The 15,720-nt window shown below is 33.8% G+C and overlaps 1 protein-coding gene across 1 annotated transcript in view; it reads right to left on the minus strand.

Moving 5' to 3' along the window:
- LOC108912441 (neurogenic protein mastermind) overlaps positions 1 to 15,720 on the minus strand; it is a gene marked incomplete at its 3' end in the record, with an annotated part of 200,995 nt that overhangs the window by 74,488 nt on the left and 110,787 nt on the right. Inside the window, exon 3 of the mRNA XM_023455527.1 lies at positions 1,597 to 2,871. Coding sequence (XP_023311295.1) covers positions 1,597 to 2,871 — 1,275 coding nt within the window. The remainder of the gene's footprint in view (positions 1 to 1,596; positions 2,872 to 15,720) is intronic.

The following is a 15,720-nucleotide window of genomic DNA, read 5'->3' on the forward strand; positions in this document are numbered from 1 at the left end:
CTTCAGTAAGAGACAATACAATCAATTTTTTTTAGTTTAAAAAAATTTTCCTTAATCAACTGATAGACACACAACAGTCGTTTTTACTTTTCAACAAATGTTCATTTTTTCATAAAGTTAAGCCTAGTCCAAATCTGCAAACAATTTTCACTTAAAAAAGTTTTTTAACAAATGCCCCAAGCAAAAATAAAAACATTCCCTTTAAAAAAAAATAAAACAAAATATATTTCAAAATCCTTTTTTGAGAGAGTTGAAAATAAATGAAGATTAAGAGATTTTTTTAGAATAATGTTCACTGACTTAGAAACTTTAATTATTGAAAAGATCTAGGTTTGCCAACATCGAATTGATGCTGACCCGAAAAAATATTATTTCAAACAATTTTCACACGAAGGAACGCCAAGGGGTCGTCCATTAATCATGTGAGGTTTTTAGGCCACTTTTTTACACCCTCCCTCCCCCCTGGTGATACGTGGTGAGGTTGTAAGCTCCCCCCCCCTCATCTAACATCACGTGTATTTTTTTGTTAAAAAAACTTCAATATTTTCAGAATATTGTTTTATGAAAATCAATAAAAAAACAGCGCGGGCGGGGCGATGGACGATTTTACAAAGATCAACCGCGTCAATTGCGCGTTACTTATCATGATGTCATATCGAAGCTCGCAGCAAGGCATCTGGGGCATGTGCGAAAATATACACGTGAGATGTAACAACAACCCCCCCTCCCCCATTGTGAGCAATAGTGATGTTATCTAAAGCCCCCCTCCCCTATTTGGAGCTCACGTGATTAATGGATGACCCCAAGAGACCCTCCAAGATAGATAAGGCGATTTTATAAATGCTAAAAAAACAAAAATTCTTATTGTAAGAAAAATAGAATTTAAAAATATAAAAAATTCATTTGTTACATTTAACAATATAACGGGTGTATTTTTTAACCGAAACTTTCAAATATCTCGAGAAATAAGCACCCTATGAAAAAAATGTCAATAATCAAAATACATTAGTGCTAAAATTACACTATCTCCCCCACTCCTTGTAAGTGGAGAGGAGGGTACCTTTGAAATTTTAAATAGGAACCCGTATTTTTTATTGCAGATGCGAATACTACGGCTAAAAGTACGTAGGATTTGTCTGAAACATTTTTTTCGATTCATTCAAATAGATGGAAAATTTTACACAAAAGTTTGTAAACGGTTTTTGTAGTTTTTACGCATGTTTTGAATGTTCTTGAACAAATGTATGTAGATTTCCACTAGGCACAGCATTTTGAAGTTGAATAAAAATAAAATTTTAATTTCAAATTAAAACTTAATTTAATTAATTAAAAATAAAAATCTATCAGTTAATTATGAAAAAATCGAAATTTCAAGGACGACTTTAATTTTTTACGTCACAAATTTCCTTCAAAATTTTTTCACGGAAGGCCTATGTGAGCATAAATATGTCCACCTTAATTTTCACCAGCCCCGTCACTAAATAATAAATATCTTGTGTAATGTCTTTAAAACACATTTTGAGATATTATCCAATTTTTTTTTTCAGTATTAAATAAGTAATTAATATTAAATTGAATAAAACAATGTGCACTAACCTGAATAGCATGCCCATGGCTCTGTTGGCTGATATTCAATTGTTGAGCTTGATTAATTTGTACGTTAGTTCCAGAGTTATTCCCGCCAGGTCCTGATGGCGGCCTAGGCGGCGTGCCACCACCAAATGGACCAGCATTGGTGTTAGGCCCAGTCCCACCACGAGGCAAGTACCCTGGGCTGCCGTGGCTGCTCGCGCTGGGGCTACTGTAGGGCGAATACTGTTGCTTGTACATTCCCGCACTCTTTCGTTTCATGTCAAATTCGTTGCTTTGGAAGATCATCTCTTGTTTAATCATATCAGGCTGTGGGAAGGTAGGACTGTTCTTGTGGAAGTTGGAGTTGGAATTGGGACTACCGTAGTCGCCTTGGAATTGGAAGTCGGGGTACGGCGATCTGGAGTTAGGAACACGGTTGTTGGGATTGAACGAGAGTCCCATTTGATTCTTGTGTTGGTGTTGTTCAGCCATTTGTTTTAAGGTTTGAGCGGCTGGACTTAGTTCAGTCTTACTGAAGTCCATATTCGAATAGGAAGGTATCCTGTTTTTGTTGATACCTTGGTTATCGAACACAGGGGGTGAATAGTTATTTTGATTATGTAGCAAAGGACTGTGCGTATTTTTCGCGTTCTCCGGAGTGTTCACGTTCTGAACTAAATCTTTGTTATCCTCTACTTTCATACTGTTCGTGTTAGTTTCGGGCTTATCTTCGAAGTCAAAGTCTTTCATGAGTTCTGGATAATCCGGATAGTTACTAATATCTGAGATCAGATCTTTAAAAGCTGCTGATGATATGATTTCATCGTTGGTGTCGTCACCAATGAGATCCGAAAAACCACCGAAACCGGCACCACCGTTCGCCGCCGCGTCCTTTTCCAAAGCCGCGGCGCACTGGTCCAAGTCCGCGAAATCATTATCAGGTTCTTGTTTAACACACTCCACTAAAGTGCCAACGTCTAGGCCAATGTTCGACTTTTGATGCATATTCGACGCGGGAGTTGAGGGATTCGATTTTGGGGACGAAACGTCACTTTTAACGGAAGCATTGGCGTGCGTCTTGACGGTGACATTTGTGGATATCTGCTGGGGTTGCGAGCTAGCTGCCGACGTCGTAAACTCCAGCTGCTGGACTATTTCTACGGAGAATTTCGTCAAGCCTTCATTCTGATGGGAGCCATGCTGCTGGGTGGTGCACTGAAGTTTCACCGGTGGCTCGAAACTGTCGTTGGGCCCCCCGGGGTCGTGTTCCTCCGCGGACCGCTTCAGGAACTTCTGCTGCTGCAACATAACGATAAAATGTTAAATGCGATCAACGTAGAACGCGAGAGTGCTTAAAATGCGCAATGATCGTGTTTTGTTTAAACAATACTCCCATTAATGACGACTGAGCAAGTATCATTGTAAATCAAACATGAGTAATTATTGTCACAATGTTTATGTATTACGTCATTAACATAAAAAATGTTACGACAGACTTTCCCGGTACACCAACACTAACTAAACAACGTCTAAAAATGTCGATAAAGCAATGGTCTAGATTAAAATCACTAATTAAACAGCGTGTAAATAGCACGGAACACGTTTAAGCAAAACCTATAAAATTTAAATAAACACATCAATTATTCCATGGTAATTTTTAAGAAGTAGCTTGCTTCGATGTAATGCCTCAATTAAGGAAAGGTCATTCACCAGCAAACGAAATGTAAATTAGCTCACAAAAAAATGGAGAAACGTAGACAATTTCTAATACGGTTAATACACTTCTACGCGGAGGGTATTTCTCTTTTAATTGGCAGAACAGCGTAAAAACATGCAGAATACAATTATTTAGAACGACGCGACGGTGGCGAAAAACAGTGCAGTATTTTGTCGGAATAGAAATTCGAAAATTCAACTGTGGTTACATAACAATTAAAACGATTAGATTCGGCATAAAAACGAACAGTTACATAGACAATTTACTGTCTAAATGGACGGAATATAAATATTAAAAAGCTATAAATTATCTTTATATCCAACAAAAAATTTTATTCAAATCTAAAATTGTTATTCTCACAACTACAACGACCAATAAAAGTATGTGCAAAATTTTGGAAGTAAATAAATAATGCTCTAAAAATACTAATCAGCAATTAAAAGTTTCATATGTATTTTCCATTTATCTGAAATATGACTTAGATAATCATGAAACACAGACAGTAATATAAAATTCCGGTACGTATCAGGTGCAATACATTCTCAGTAACAAATACTAAACAGTATTTGTGATTCCCCAGCCATTACATGAATCTAGAAAAAAATTTTAGAGATTGAAAGTTGGAATCTAGCTGATTCTCTGGCATGCACACCATGGAAATCTAGAAAACGGGATGAGGTAGAAAACTGTTTAAGTTGAGAAAAAATGACGCAACGATAAACGCTCTGGAATTATGCCATTAGTTTTCTTGTAGCTCTCGTAGATTTTTTCATTTTTGAATAATTTTGTATCAGTAACTTTCGGGAGTTACATACAGTAACTACGATCATTCATCAGTAGAATCACCAGAGTAGTTTTGTTTCTCACAATATCATAGCTCTAAATTTATACAGGCTGTTACAAATTCGCTTCTCACTACAGGGATTTCGGAAACGGTAAGAGCTACGAAGTAGCTTAAATGGGGGCAAAGTTGCGTAATCAGGGGACCAACAATATGCCTCTAAAAAATCAAGGCTAACATGATTAGTTTTCGAAATATTTGAAAAGAAACGAAATTTTGGAAATTCGTTTTTGTTTAATTTCAGCCTTGTTTGAGGAGATATTGAAAAAAGAACAACACTTTCTCGTGGCCATTTTTTGCCCTCTATCAAATGGCATAATCAATTTTTATATGTAACGTTTCGTTTCTCCAGGACCATCATCAACTTCATTTTTTTAAATACGACCCTGGAAATTTTATTACATTTTTTGCAAGCCTGCATGACCCCCAATACTGTACTGCCTCAGCCCGAACCAGATTCAGACGTTTTGTCTCGAAAAATTAATCTTCAGTGTATTCGTTCCAAATTTATCTAAATTTGTTATTTAGATTTCAATGTTTATTGAATTATCGTACACTGTAAGCGTCGTTAGACCCTGTGAAATCCATCTAGTTATTTAAACTATTACCACCACGCGCTACAATAGAACATTTATTATTATTAACTATTACCATCACTTCGTCATACATAACTCAATAAGTTGTTGCGTCAAAATTAAAACAATGTTACAATTTTAATTTTATTAGGACAAATTAATTCTTAAAAATGCATATGAACAACCAAAACGTTAAAAAATTTCAGTAACTGTTCAAAAACATTTTCGTTTTGGCAAAGGTTGAAAATGAAGATCAGCATAATATTATCGGAATTTATTATATCTGTAACTGCAACTGTGAAAGAGCATGTCAGATGTATTTGTATGAATATCCTGAAAGAAAATAGATCGGAATTTGTTTGAACTTTGAGCACTCGAGAAGCCTAGGATTAACTATGGACACGGGAATAAAACTCTAATAATGTTTTATTTTAATGCGTGGTGGTAATAGTTTGAATAACTAGATGGATTTCACAGGGTCTAACGACACTTACAGTGTACGATGATTCGATAAACAAAGAAATCTAAATAAAAAATATAGATAAATTTGGAAAAAATACACTGAAGATGAATTTTTCGAGACAAAACGTCTGAATCTGGTTAGGACTAAGGCAGTACAGTATTGGGGGTCATAAAGGCTTGCAAAAAATGTAATAAAATTTCTAGGGTCGTATTTAAAAAAATGAAGTTTATGATGGTCCTGGAGAGACGAAACGTTACATATAAAAATTGATTATGCCATTCATTAGAGGACAAAAAATGGCCATGAGAAAGTGTTTTTCTTTTTTCAATATCTCCTCAAACAAGGCTGAAACGAAACAAAAACGGATTTCCAAAATTTCGTTTTTTTTTCAAATATTTCGAAAACTAATCATGTTAGCTTTGATTTTTTAGAGGCATAATGTTGGTTCCCTGATTACGCAAATTTGCCCCAATTACTTCGTACCTCTTACCGTTTCCGAGAACCACGTAGTAAATTTGTAACAGCCTGTATAGCATAGCTCATAGTATAATAAAAGTAGTATAGATACTTAGTATTTTTGTAAAAAAATATAGCTAAAGAATAACTAGAATTTTATATATGTATTATCTTTATTTCTTACAAAATCATTAATTTCTGAATAAGATATTTACTATGTACCTAAACCACCAGTTATTAAATATACATAAATATTTTACCACTGCCATTAAAACGCCATTGTCTTTAACTTGTACCCTAAACTTTCAAGTGATTTGTGACTTTAAGTACATGAATAAATGAATTAAGTTCATGAGTGCTTATAATTTGGAATGTGAAATTATGTTTCAAGTGTCATTAAGCACACAACTCCGCTTATTATGTTTTTATGTTCCCTATGCAAGTGCCACACTTCGCTTTGTAAAAAAACTGAATCGAATAGTGATAACCACAACAGGAAATTGTAGTCTTGGTGTAATAAATTACATAAATAGGTATTCATGTCTCATTTATACTCTTTACTTTCCATAATATCCTTTCAGTTTTGACAGAAAACTTCTGATGCCTTTTCTAAAGCAATTACAGTTATGATAATGGCTTAAAAAACAAGTATTTAATATTCACAGCACGTCCCCCGGACGAAGGAAGTGGCGCCACTGTCAAGAGCAATAACATACTGCACAAGGTATAGTGACGTACTTCCTCGTCAAAATGAAAGCAATTATTTGTGAGTGGGTACTGGCATGTTCGGTGTAGCTGGATAGCAACAACGCCAGCTCCACGGTCCAGCTTTGAATGTGGGGGTGATTGGGGCACCGAAAGTCGAACTTACTCGCGGTGGATGTAATCAATTGACGCCACCAACGGAAATGATTATATAATAAAAAGTATTTATAAAATTGATTCAAACAAACAGACGCAAGGGACATTATAAATGAATAAGTTTGTACATGATTATTATTATCGACACCCAACCAGCTGATTACCATGTTGTTAGTGAATGCTATTGTATAGGGTGAGCCAAAGTCGACACAACTGACGAAGTTCCCCGTGTTTCTCGAGATGATAGAAAAAAAGTGATACCTATAAATGACACGGGCCTGATTTTTGGGAAAAACAGTTGAATGGCGAAAACCGCATCTCGTTACTTTAATCTGTTTAAAAATCTCAGAGGGCGATTTTCATTGTGAGTTATTTTTTATGATGCATTATAACTTTTTGTTCGCAATAATATTTGATAATATTTACAACCAGGAGTTTTACAATGTTTTACATATAATCCTGCGGCGTATGCGATATTTTTCTATAACTTCCGGTTTTTCTGTTATAACGCAAACTTAAACAAACACACATCTATTTTTTTATTTTTGAAATCTGCATAAAATTTCTTTTCAATTATTGATGTATCATATGTGTCAATTACACAAAAAATCTTTATCAATTTTAAACACCTAAAATTATTTCTTTTGTAAATCAAAAATATTAATCAAATTCAGAGTACAATGTATTCTTTATTCATCAATACTCAAATATATCTACGGCATACGTAATTATGTTAAGAAGCAGTTGAAAAAATATATTTTTAGTGTATTCCTTGAAAGAATTGTCTAAATATCATGTATCACTTGCAAGGAGATATTTCGTAAATTTCAAAAATCGAAAAACATATTGGGTGTTCCATTTAAAAAATTACACTGCTAGGCAAAAAAAAAGTTGTCCGTACTTTTCATGCGACATATGTTATCCATTGTCTCCTGATCACGAATCCAGTGTCAGAATTGAACTATCACATCACAGGAATTTCCTAACCTCAAAAAAACAGGTCAAAAATGGTAAAAATTCACGAAAAAGTGCTAGGAAAAATACAAAAACATTTTTTTTTTTTCTAAAAAGGTGGACCTAACCGTCTGGAAGCAACGGTAAGTCAAAGCAACCATTTTTTATAAACCGGGAAAAATAGTGGCAGAAAAAACTTTATGGCGGCTTCGGTGGGGATGAAGAAAACCAGAAAAAAAAAGTGGATCCTAACCGGATCTACTCAAGTGCGATTTTCTTGTTACAACATGCACTTTTATGGAAAAATAGTGGCAGACACCGCAGTATGACGGTAATTTGAAATCCGGCGTGGGAGAATTTCTCATAAAACTCGAAAACTGCTGTAAAACAGTATAAAATAAGTAAAAACTAAAAAAAATTTCTGACGCTTGCCAAATAAGTTCCATAACGACCGCACAAACGTTACATAATGCTGGCAGGCATTTTCTAACCTCAAAAGGTCAATTAAGGTCAGATATTACCAATTTTCAAAAAATAACATATTCGCTCCAAATTTGGTACTTATACGGGGGTTTTCGGGATCGCTGGTCACGGATCCGAGGTAATTTTGCAAAATTCAAGATGGCGGATTCAAGATGGCCGTCCAAATTTTCAAAAAATAACTGGTGCGCGCCAAATTTGGTATACTGGGGTTCTTGGGGTCGCTGATCACTAGAGTTCGGGGTTTTCGTCGGCTAGTCATAGGCGTGTTCATAGTAAACAAATAAATAAACAGGTAGCTATAAATAAAAATAAATAAATTTTCGTACTTTATCAGCGAAAGGTCGTTTGCTACCCCTTGGCGTGTTCGACATTATTAGAATATTAAAACACGTATACACGAAGCAAACGCGAAGCCAATACCTGCCGTTATTACCGGTTTCGTACGACGCGCTGTAGCGAAAGGCCAACGCGATGGTTATGATCATCCGACCGAGTCCCGACCTCTACTGATCACGAATTCGAGGTCAAAATTGCGAAATTCATTTTGTAATATTTTTGTTTTCTTTATAACATGATTACCCAATCATGTTTAACCTCCTATTTTTGGTTATATCTTGTTCCTTTTTCTGTAAAAGATCTATTCACTGGTTTGCTGACTAATCTCAGGTAATAAAGTACATAGGTAATTGATTAAATTTTTAAAAACGAATTTTGTAATTTTGTAAATCTGATCTCGGATTAGTGATCAGTGACCCCGAAAGCCCCCGTGTACCAAATTTGGCGCGAATGTGTTATTTTTTGAAAATCCGTGATATCTGTCCGTAATTGACCCGTTTTTCGAGGTCAATTCTGACACTGGATTAGTGATCAGGAGGCAAAATTACTACGGATAACATTTGTCACATGAATAGTACAGACAACATTTTTTTTGTGTGGCTATGTTATAAGATTTGTATTAAAACAGGAAAAACGGAAGTTCTAGAAAAATACTGGTAGCTTCTGTGTAAAAACCTATCAAACATTTTCACAAACAAAAAAGGTATACGGCGTCACAGAATACGACCAAAATTAAAGAAAGTCCTGTATATTTTAAATTCAAGAAAACAAAATGCAGTTTTCGTCACTGAACTTTTCTCGAAAATCGAACCCGTAGTAGACACTTTTAGTGTGACGTCACATATTTAGGCAACCCGTAAAAAAATATTTTTACAAGAATTTAAAAGTACTTAAGAACCAAAACGTGTTTGGTAAAATAGATACACTAATGTGCCTAAAACTTACAAAAAACGAATAAAAGATTATTCCTACATTGAAATAAAGTAAAAATTTTACATTAACCGTGTTATTCCTAATGCGCATGCTCGGAAATAATAGCATCATATGCAGGTCTTGTTGATATGTCATCGCTGACATCATTAGTGTATTCTCTTGTTTTGTTTAATCTTGACATTCTCTAGTTCTACTAAGAATTTTTATTGTTTTTCTTGTTGTTGTGCTGTGTCAGTGTGTTTATCGAGTATTTTTTTTATTCAAGTGGTTTATTATAGACGTACTCTTAACCAAACTTTTCTTGAATATCTTGTTGCGAGGCTACTTCGCTTACATGAAATAATCTTTAATGCGCATGCTCAGCAAAGTTGATATAATTTTAATTCATTAATTACTATAAAAGACAATACTGTTCTATAAAAATTATATATATTCTATAATTCTTTTGGTTTGACACTTAGCGTTTGAAACTTCTTAAATATTTCTAATATTGCCAGAATATCACGATATTTAAGGTCATGACAAAGAGGCCATTCTTTTGGCACTTATGTCCAATGTACATAAGATCGAAAATCGATCTAGTAAAAATATTGGAAGATTCTTCATGACAATGTGTACTATGGGGTTGCCTATTATTTGGCGTATGTGACGTCACTGCTAAAACGGTCTATAGGAGAAACCACCAAAAATACTCGAATTTGGCTCATCTTATACAAAGAGTAGTATAAGTCCTTGTATAAATTTTGTCTTGAATTTAAATATGTTTGTACGATTAGTGGGTACATCATTATCATCAAACTTATGACGTAAAAGACTATAACATGCTTTTACAGAAAACTACTTATTTATGTAATTCGTGGCTGTTTCTCTATTACGAAATAAGGATGATAGCGACATGAGATTTTAGTTGTATAGTGGTTCTTATTAATAAGACGCACAATTAAAACAAGTATAGTACGATACAACAGTCTATCGAAATGCATTGTATACATATATTTTTAAGTTGACAGTTAAATAATAAGTTTATACAAAAATTAAAAAAAATATGGTATACATATGTTATCATGTAAAGTTAACAAAAAAATTTATGTGAAATTATTTATTCGTGGCATGTTGACAATTAAATTTCGGTAAAATTGAAACAATAAGATCAAGATTACATTAGAACATTCGCTTTCACCGACTGTGATTGGTGTAATTTTTCTCAGGAGATTCAATTCAACCAATTAGCGACCGCTTTATCTCAAGCGTAAACGTAACGCAACGGTTTGTCATTGTTCATTGTAAACGAATCATTAATATTGGTGACGCCAAGATATAAAGAATTTTAGTTACCAGTACCGGCCCTGTAATGTTGATTGCCTAAGCTCGGTGGTCACGTGGCTTGTAAACATTTATGAAAGCTTTGTATCTTGAACAGCAGTACAGTTTACTGTACATGTAATTAAGTAATAGATTTATGCGCAAAATCAGAAACAATCGGTTAAATTAAGAATAAGTATGCATAATTTTCTTTTACAGAAAACCTGTGACAAACACAATGTTTCTATTATGAACGAAAAATCAACTATGCAGGTATTACAACTCTTACACCTTAACTTTGCTTATATGAAATTGGAAGAAACAAGATAAATAAATAAATAATAATTTAGATTTTTCCTTCTCCCCTTGCCATTCTTACGCAACAATGGTTTCCGCCAATACTATACCCTGTTATTCACATCTAGCTTCTCAATGTTGAGCGTTGCGGTAAACAAGTCAGTAGGACGTGTTTTATCTTATTAAAAGCATGACTGATGATAACCGATGTGTTTTTCTCGTGAATTCTTTGAAAATGTGCCATCTAGTGGTTTTCGGTAATACAATATGAGCCCTTTTATGTTCATAATTTACAAACTCAATATTCACATGATTTTCGAGGCAAGCGTTGCGGTAAACAAGTGAATGTTTTGAATATCATGATGTACTAGTGGAAAGTGTTTTATTTTATTTAAAACAGTTTCTGGTATGTTTTCAATATTTAATGGGTAAAATTATTATTATTTTGAGTAATTTGTTGGATTGTGTTCTTAAATAATCGTTTTCCAATCGTTCAAGGTTTACTTTATTATGATGTTAAAATTTTGGTTATGATTACTGCATAATTTAGTTTTAATTCACCTTAATTAAAATCAATTACTATTTTTTAAACTGGAATACGTCACGGTGCATTAGAATTTGATTTAACCCGTGGTATGAAATAAAAGGATTGATCCTGTCTACAGTCACCCATGTTTCGAAAAGAATTCGAAAACGGAATTTCACGCATGTTTCAAAAAGATAGTGAAAAAATGGACACCAGAGTATCATCCCTAGTGTTAATACAAATAAATGTTTAATACAAAAAAGAAGGTTAAGCAAATACCTCCCATAAACATACACAAAAAACAAACATTGTAGTGTAAGTGCGGGTTTAGGTACAAAAATAGAGCGTGGACCATTATACCAAAGCCAAGCAATCTCGTCGTCAATGGAGGAAGAGCGACAACATCGACGTATTCAAACCCAAGCGTCCGTTGAGGTTGGCGTGAAGGGGGAGACGCCCGACCATAGCGGTAGCCCCTTCGCAGATGGGCACGCGAAAATGAAGAACCCAAGAACTGTCGCCCAACACTATAGAAATATGGATGTGCACCTGTATAGAAATATGAGATGCACTTTTATACGCCAACCAATTAAAATTCACGACAGTGTTATTCTACATATTTTTCTTGACATATGACTTGGCAAACCAGCAATTTGATGATGTGCATGCACAAACGTTTACCTTTAAATTTAAATTTAAAATTTAAATATTTATAGATGTCAGATTTTAATTTATGATTATGAAATTAATCAAAAAGCAAAATTAAGCAGTATTAACGTATTTTTAAAAGTAATTTAGCATTTCACATTTAAATATGTTTTATTTACAAATAATTACAGTCCGTTTGATATTTGTTGAGATAGAATTCCAAGAAAACCTCTGCGTCACTTTCTTGGAATTAACCGCATTCAGTACCTGAGGTAAAAAGACATTGACGGCGTTGCGTTCACCATAGCAGCTACCTTGTAGTGCACACTGTTTTGCAAGTACGAAGGTGTGTTTCTTCGTAGTAGGATCGTATTCGATGCATAGTAGAGCAACAAATTGTCGGACTTTTATTTAAGGAAAATCGTGGTCATCATTTCTAGGAGGCGTAAGATGAACCATTTCAAATTTAAAATGAAATTGAATGTAAAATCTGAAATACCCAAGGACATTTAAATAAAGGGACTATGCATGTCACAGTCTATCTCATATGTTGGGTGAAGCTAGACAAGGGGAAAGCAGAGGGCTTTATTTTCATCCAACTGATGCGCGCGATTACATCTCCAATGTCGTACATTTTGGATGGGTCAAAATAAAATATTTTATAGTCCTAAGTCAATATATTTCAACAGCTACTCAGTATTTTTATAATAAATATATATAATATTTTTATAACTTCTTGGAATCCCAATAACTGTAACCATCTCTTTCTTGTTGCACCAGCCTCAAGCATCCTAAAAACGTTCACATTTCACTTTTAGAATTCTGAGGCAAATTTTCAGTGGGACATAAAAATATATTCCCAAAGGAGAACATCAGTGAACCACCACCATATTGTTGTATTTATTCAGTTTTTATGCTCGTGCATTTAGTAAAATTGTAAATATATTTTTGAAAAGGTTTTTGTCGTAGAGGAAAATGAAAATGATGAATGATTAAAATTTGTAATGTTGGGTATAAGGGATAACATTGAAATACCTATAAATATATTAAATATAAATAATGTCTGTAACTTATTTGTGGTGCAGCATTTTCCTTTGATTTTAATGGCCAAACGTGGTTCATATTATTGTTTTCTTACTATTTCAGCAAAAATTTTAAAAAAATACCAAGTCAGTTTTATAAAATTTTACCGTTATTCAAATAAAAGTTACCCACACGCACGACAATGGCCACAGTTGCATATACATTCCAAAGTCACCTTCAAGCACGCTTACCTGTGGAAGGATAGCTGATGTGGATGTTTATAATCCAATTTCTTACAAATTCTGCACTGTCTAACCATATTCACACCTTAAAAGTTTATCCAAAATACATGTATAAACACTAATCACGTTTCACTTACTAAAATCACAACTATTTTCTAACAAGAGACGCCATATTCTGCCAACCACGGCAGAACGAACGAGGAACACGCTACAAATTATTGCGTAGTTGCCAAGTCTTCAAACATGGCAAATATGAAAAATGAAAAATAGTTTAATATGTACAGAATTTAACAATATTGTATGCATAACTTAATAATACTATCCTATAATAATAATTTTCACAATTGTGATGAAAATTGCGATAAAAATATTAAGTACATTTCCAGTATAATTATACAGCTGACAACAATGATACAATTAGACTGTGAATAGACCAGGCTTCATCTAGAAATGTAAATAAATAAGTCCCCTTTATTTAAATGTCCTTAGAAATAGCGCTTCATACTGGTTCTGGTATAGATGTAGTCGCCCAGGTGCATCGAGTGTACGAAGTTGTCGGTTGTAAGTTAAATACTAACCTGGAGAGCTTGGTCGTAAATCAGAGACCGCCTCCAAAAAACAAGTAAACAGTGGCGCGTACAGAAGTTAAATGTAGCACATATGTGGAATTTAAAAAACAAATTGGATTTATAATAAATTACATCTAAAATCAATAGTTTATGAGAATAAAGGGATTTTTGTAGGAACATAGTGCCAGACGTGAACTGATCCCTTCATCCCTTCATAATATATAAAGAAATTATTGAATTTCTAAACCCCTTAAAACCGTACTGTACTGGATCCCTTGACAGGCAATGATTTATTACTTTGCATAGAATATGATCCTACTATAATACTACCTATGTATTATTATTTAGTCTAAATCAAGCTTACTGCGCAATGGGAATTTGAAAATAACTTCAAACTGTTTGTTTTATAGTCTATATAACTTTTTTTTGTAAATACAATTTTAAAAACAAGTCAGTCATTGGAAATTTAAATGCATCAGTGGCGTAGAAAATTTGACCCTCTGAAAGGCGGCACAGGCAAATTTTAGTGTTACTACTTTTTTAACATTCAATGATTACATTATATTTAAAATTATACTTACAACAAAAAAAAAATGTTAATTATTTTTTTTTGTGAAATCAGTACCTAATCAACTGTGGAAAAAAATTATTTCGGATTTATTAAAATAATAACCGGAAAATGTGTAACTTTCTCGAATAGAATGAAATAATTTTTTACTTTGAATTATAATTAGGAATCAAATTCACTGATCGAAGGTTCTAAATGGGGTGTATCCTACTGTAGTCTTTCCGATATCAATTGAAGAACCAAGAGGATGACGGTATGTTCAGTCGCTGAAATGTTTGAAAAACTTGTTCCCATATTTATTTAGCCATACCCATATACAGGTCTGGTCGACCTAAACGTGGAGGTGGTAGAAATGTATACGACCAGTTGAAGAATGCGAGCGCGGGCAAACGAAATACAAATACAGTTGCATTGGGCAACTGAGCAATAAATCTCAGCCGTTGACAAGTGGTCGACAAATTGCCCAGCAGTGCAATGCAGCAATGCCGAATTTGGTGTGATCCAGGTAATTTCAATTTATTATAGGCACCTTCAATTAATCATCGATATTGCAATTGCGAAATGGAGAAATAATATTATTACAACATGGCATTTTGGAGACCTTTTGAAAAGGAACAAAACTAATTATTTGAGGACATAAATAATTAAAATATATTCTTGGACAAATGAACATATAATAGAAATTTTCTGCACATTATACTGGGTGTTTCAAAAAACGTTCCGCTAAATTCTAGGGTAAATAGAATATTAAAAAATAATGTAAGTTTGGTTAATAAACATGTGTTCGAAAATGCCTCCTTCAGAAGATACGGCTCTGTAAAAGGGGCCCCAAAAATTCTTTTTTTTTAATTATCTCTGAGACGGTTTAAGATAGCTAAATGAAATTTAGACCACAAATAGGTTTGATTAGGTCGTGAAAGTTACTGCTGACAAACTTTTAATATTTTGTACTGTATTAAAAGAACAATTATTGCACCCATTTCACTACAGGCAAGTACAAGAATTATTGCCTGAAGATCTCTTTTTGTATTGCGAATTATTACAAGCAAGAAAGAGACAAGAGTCCTGATTTTTTACAAAATATTCTTTTCACCGATGAATCAATTTTACTAGACAAGGTATGTTTAATAGTCACAACAGTCACTTCTGGGCCGATGAAAATCCAAAGGTTAAACGTATAAGGCATTATCAACATAATTTTAAGTTGAATGTTTGGACTTCTACAATACGCAACCGCCTTGTTGCCTACCAAATTTTTGATGGAAATTTAAATGGTGATGTTAACTATGAATTTTTGGATAATCGTTTATTTCCGCTATTAGAAGATTTGCCTCTTGATCTAAGAAGAAATATG

This window comes from Anoplophora glabripennis, unplaced genomic scaffold (assembly GCF_000390285.2).
Source record: "Anoplophora glabripennis isolate ALB-LARVAE unplaced genomic scaffold, Agla_2.0 scaffold625, whole genome shotgun sequence".
In the NCBI taxonomy this organism is placed as follows: Eukaryota; Metazoa; Arthropoda; class Insecta; order Coleoptera; family Cerambycidae; genus Anoplophora; species Anoplophora glabripennis.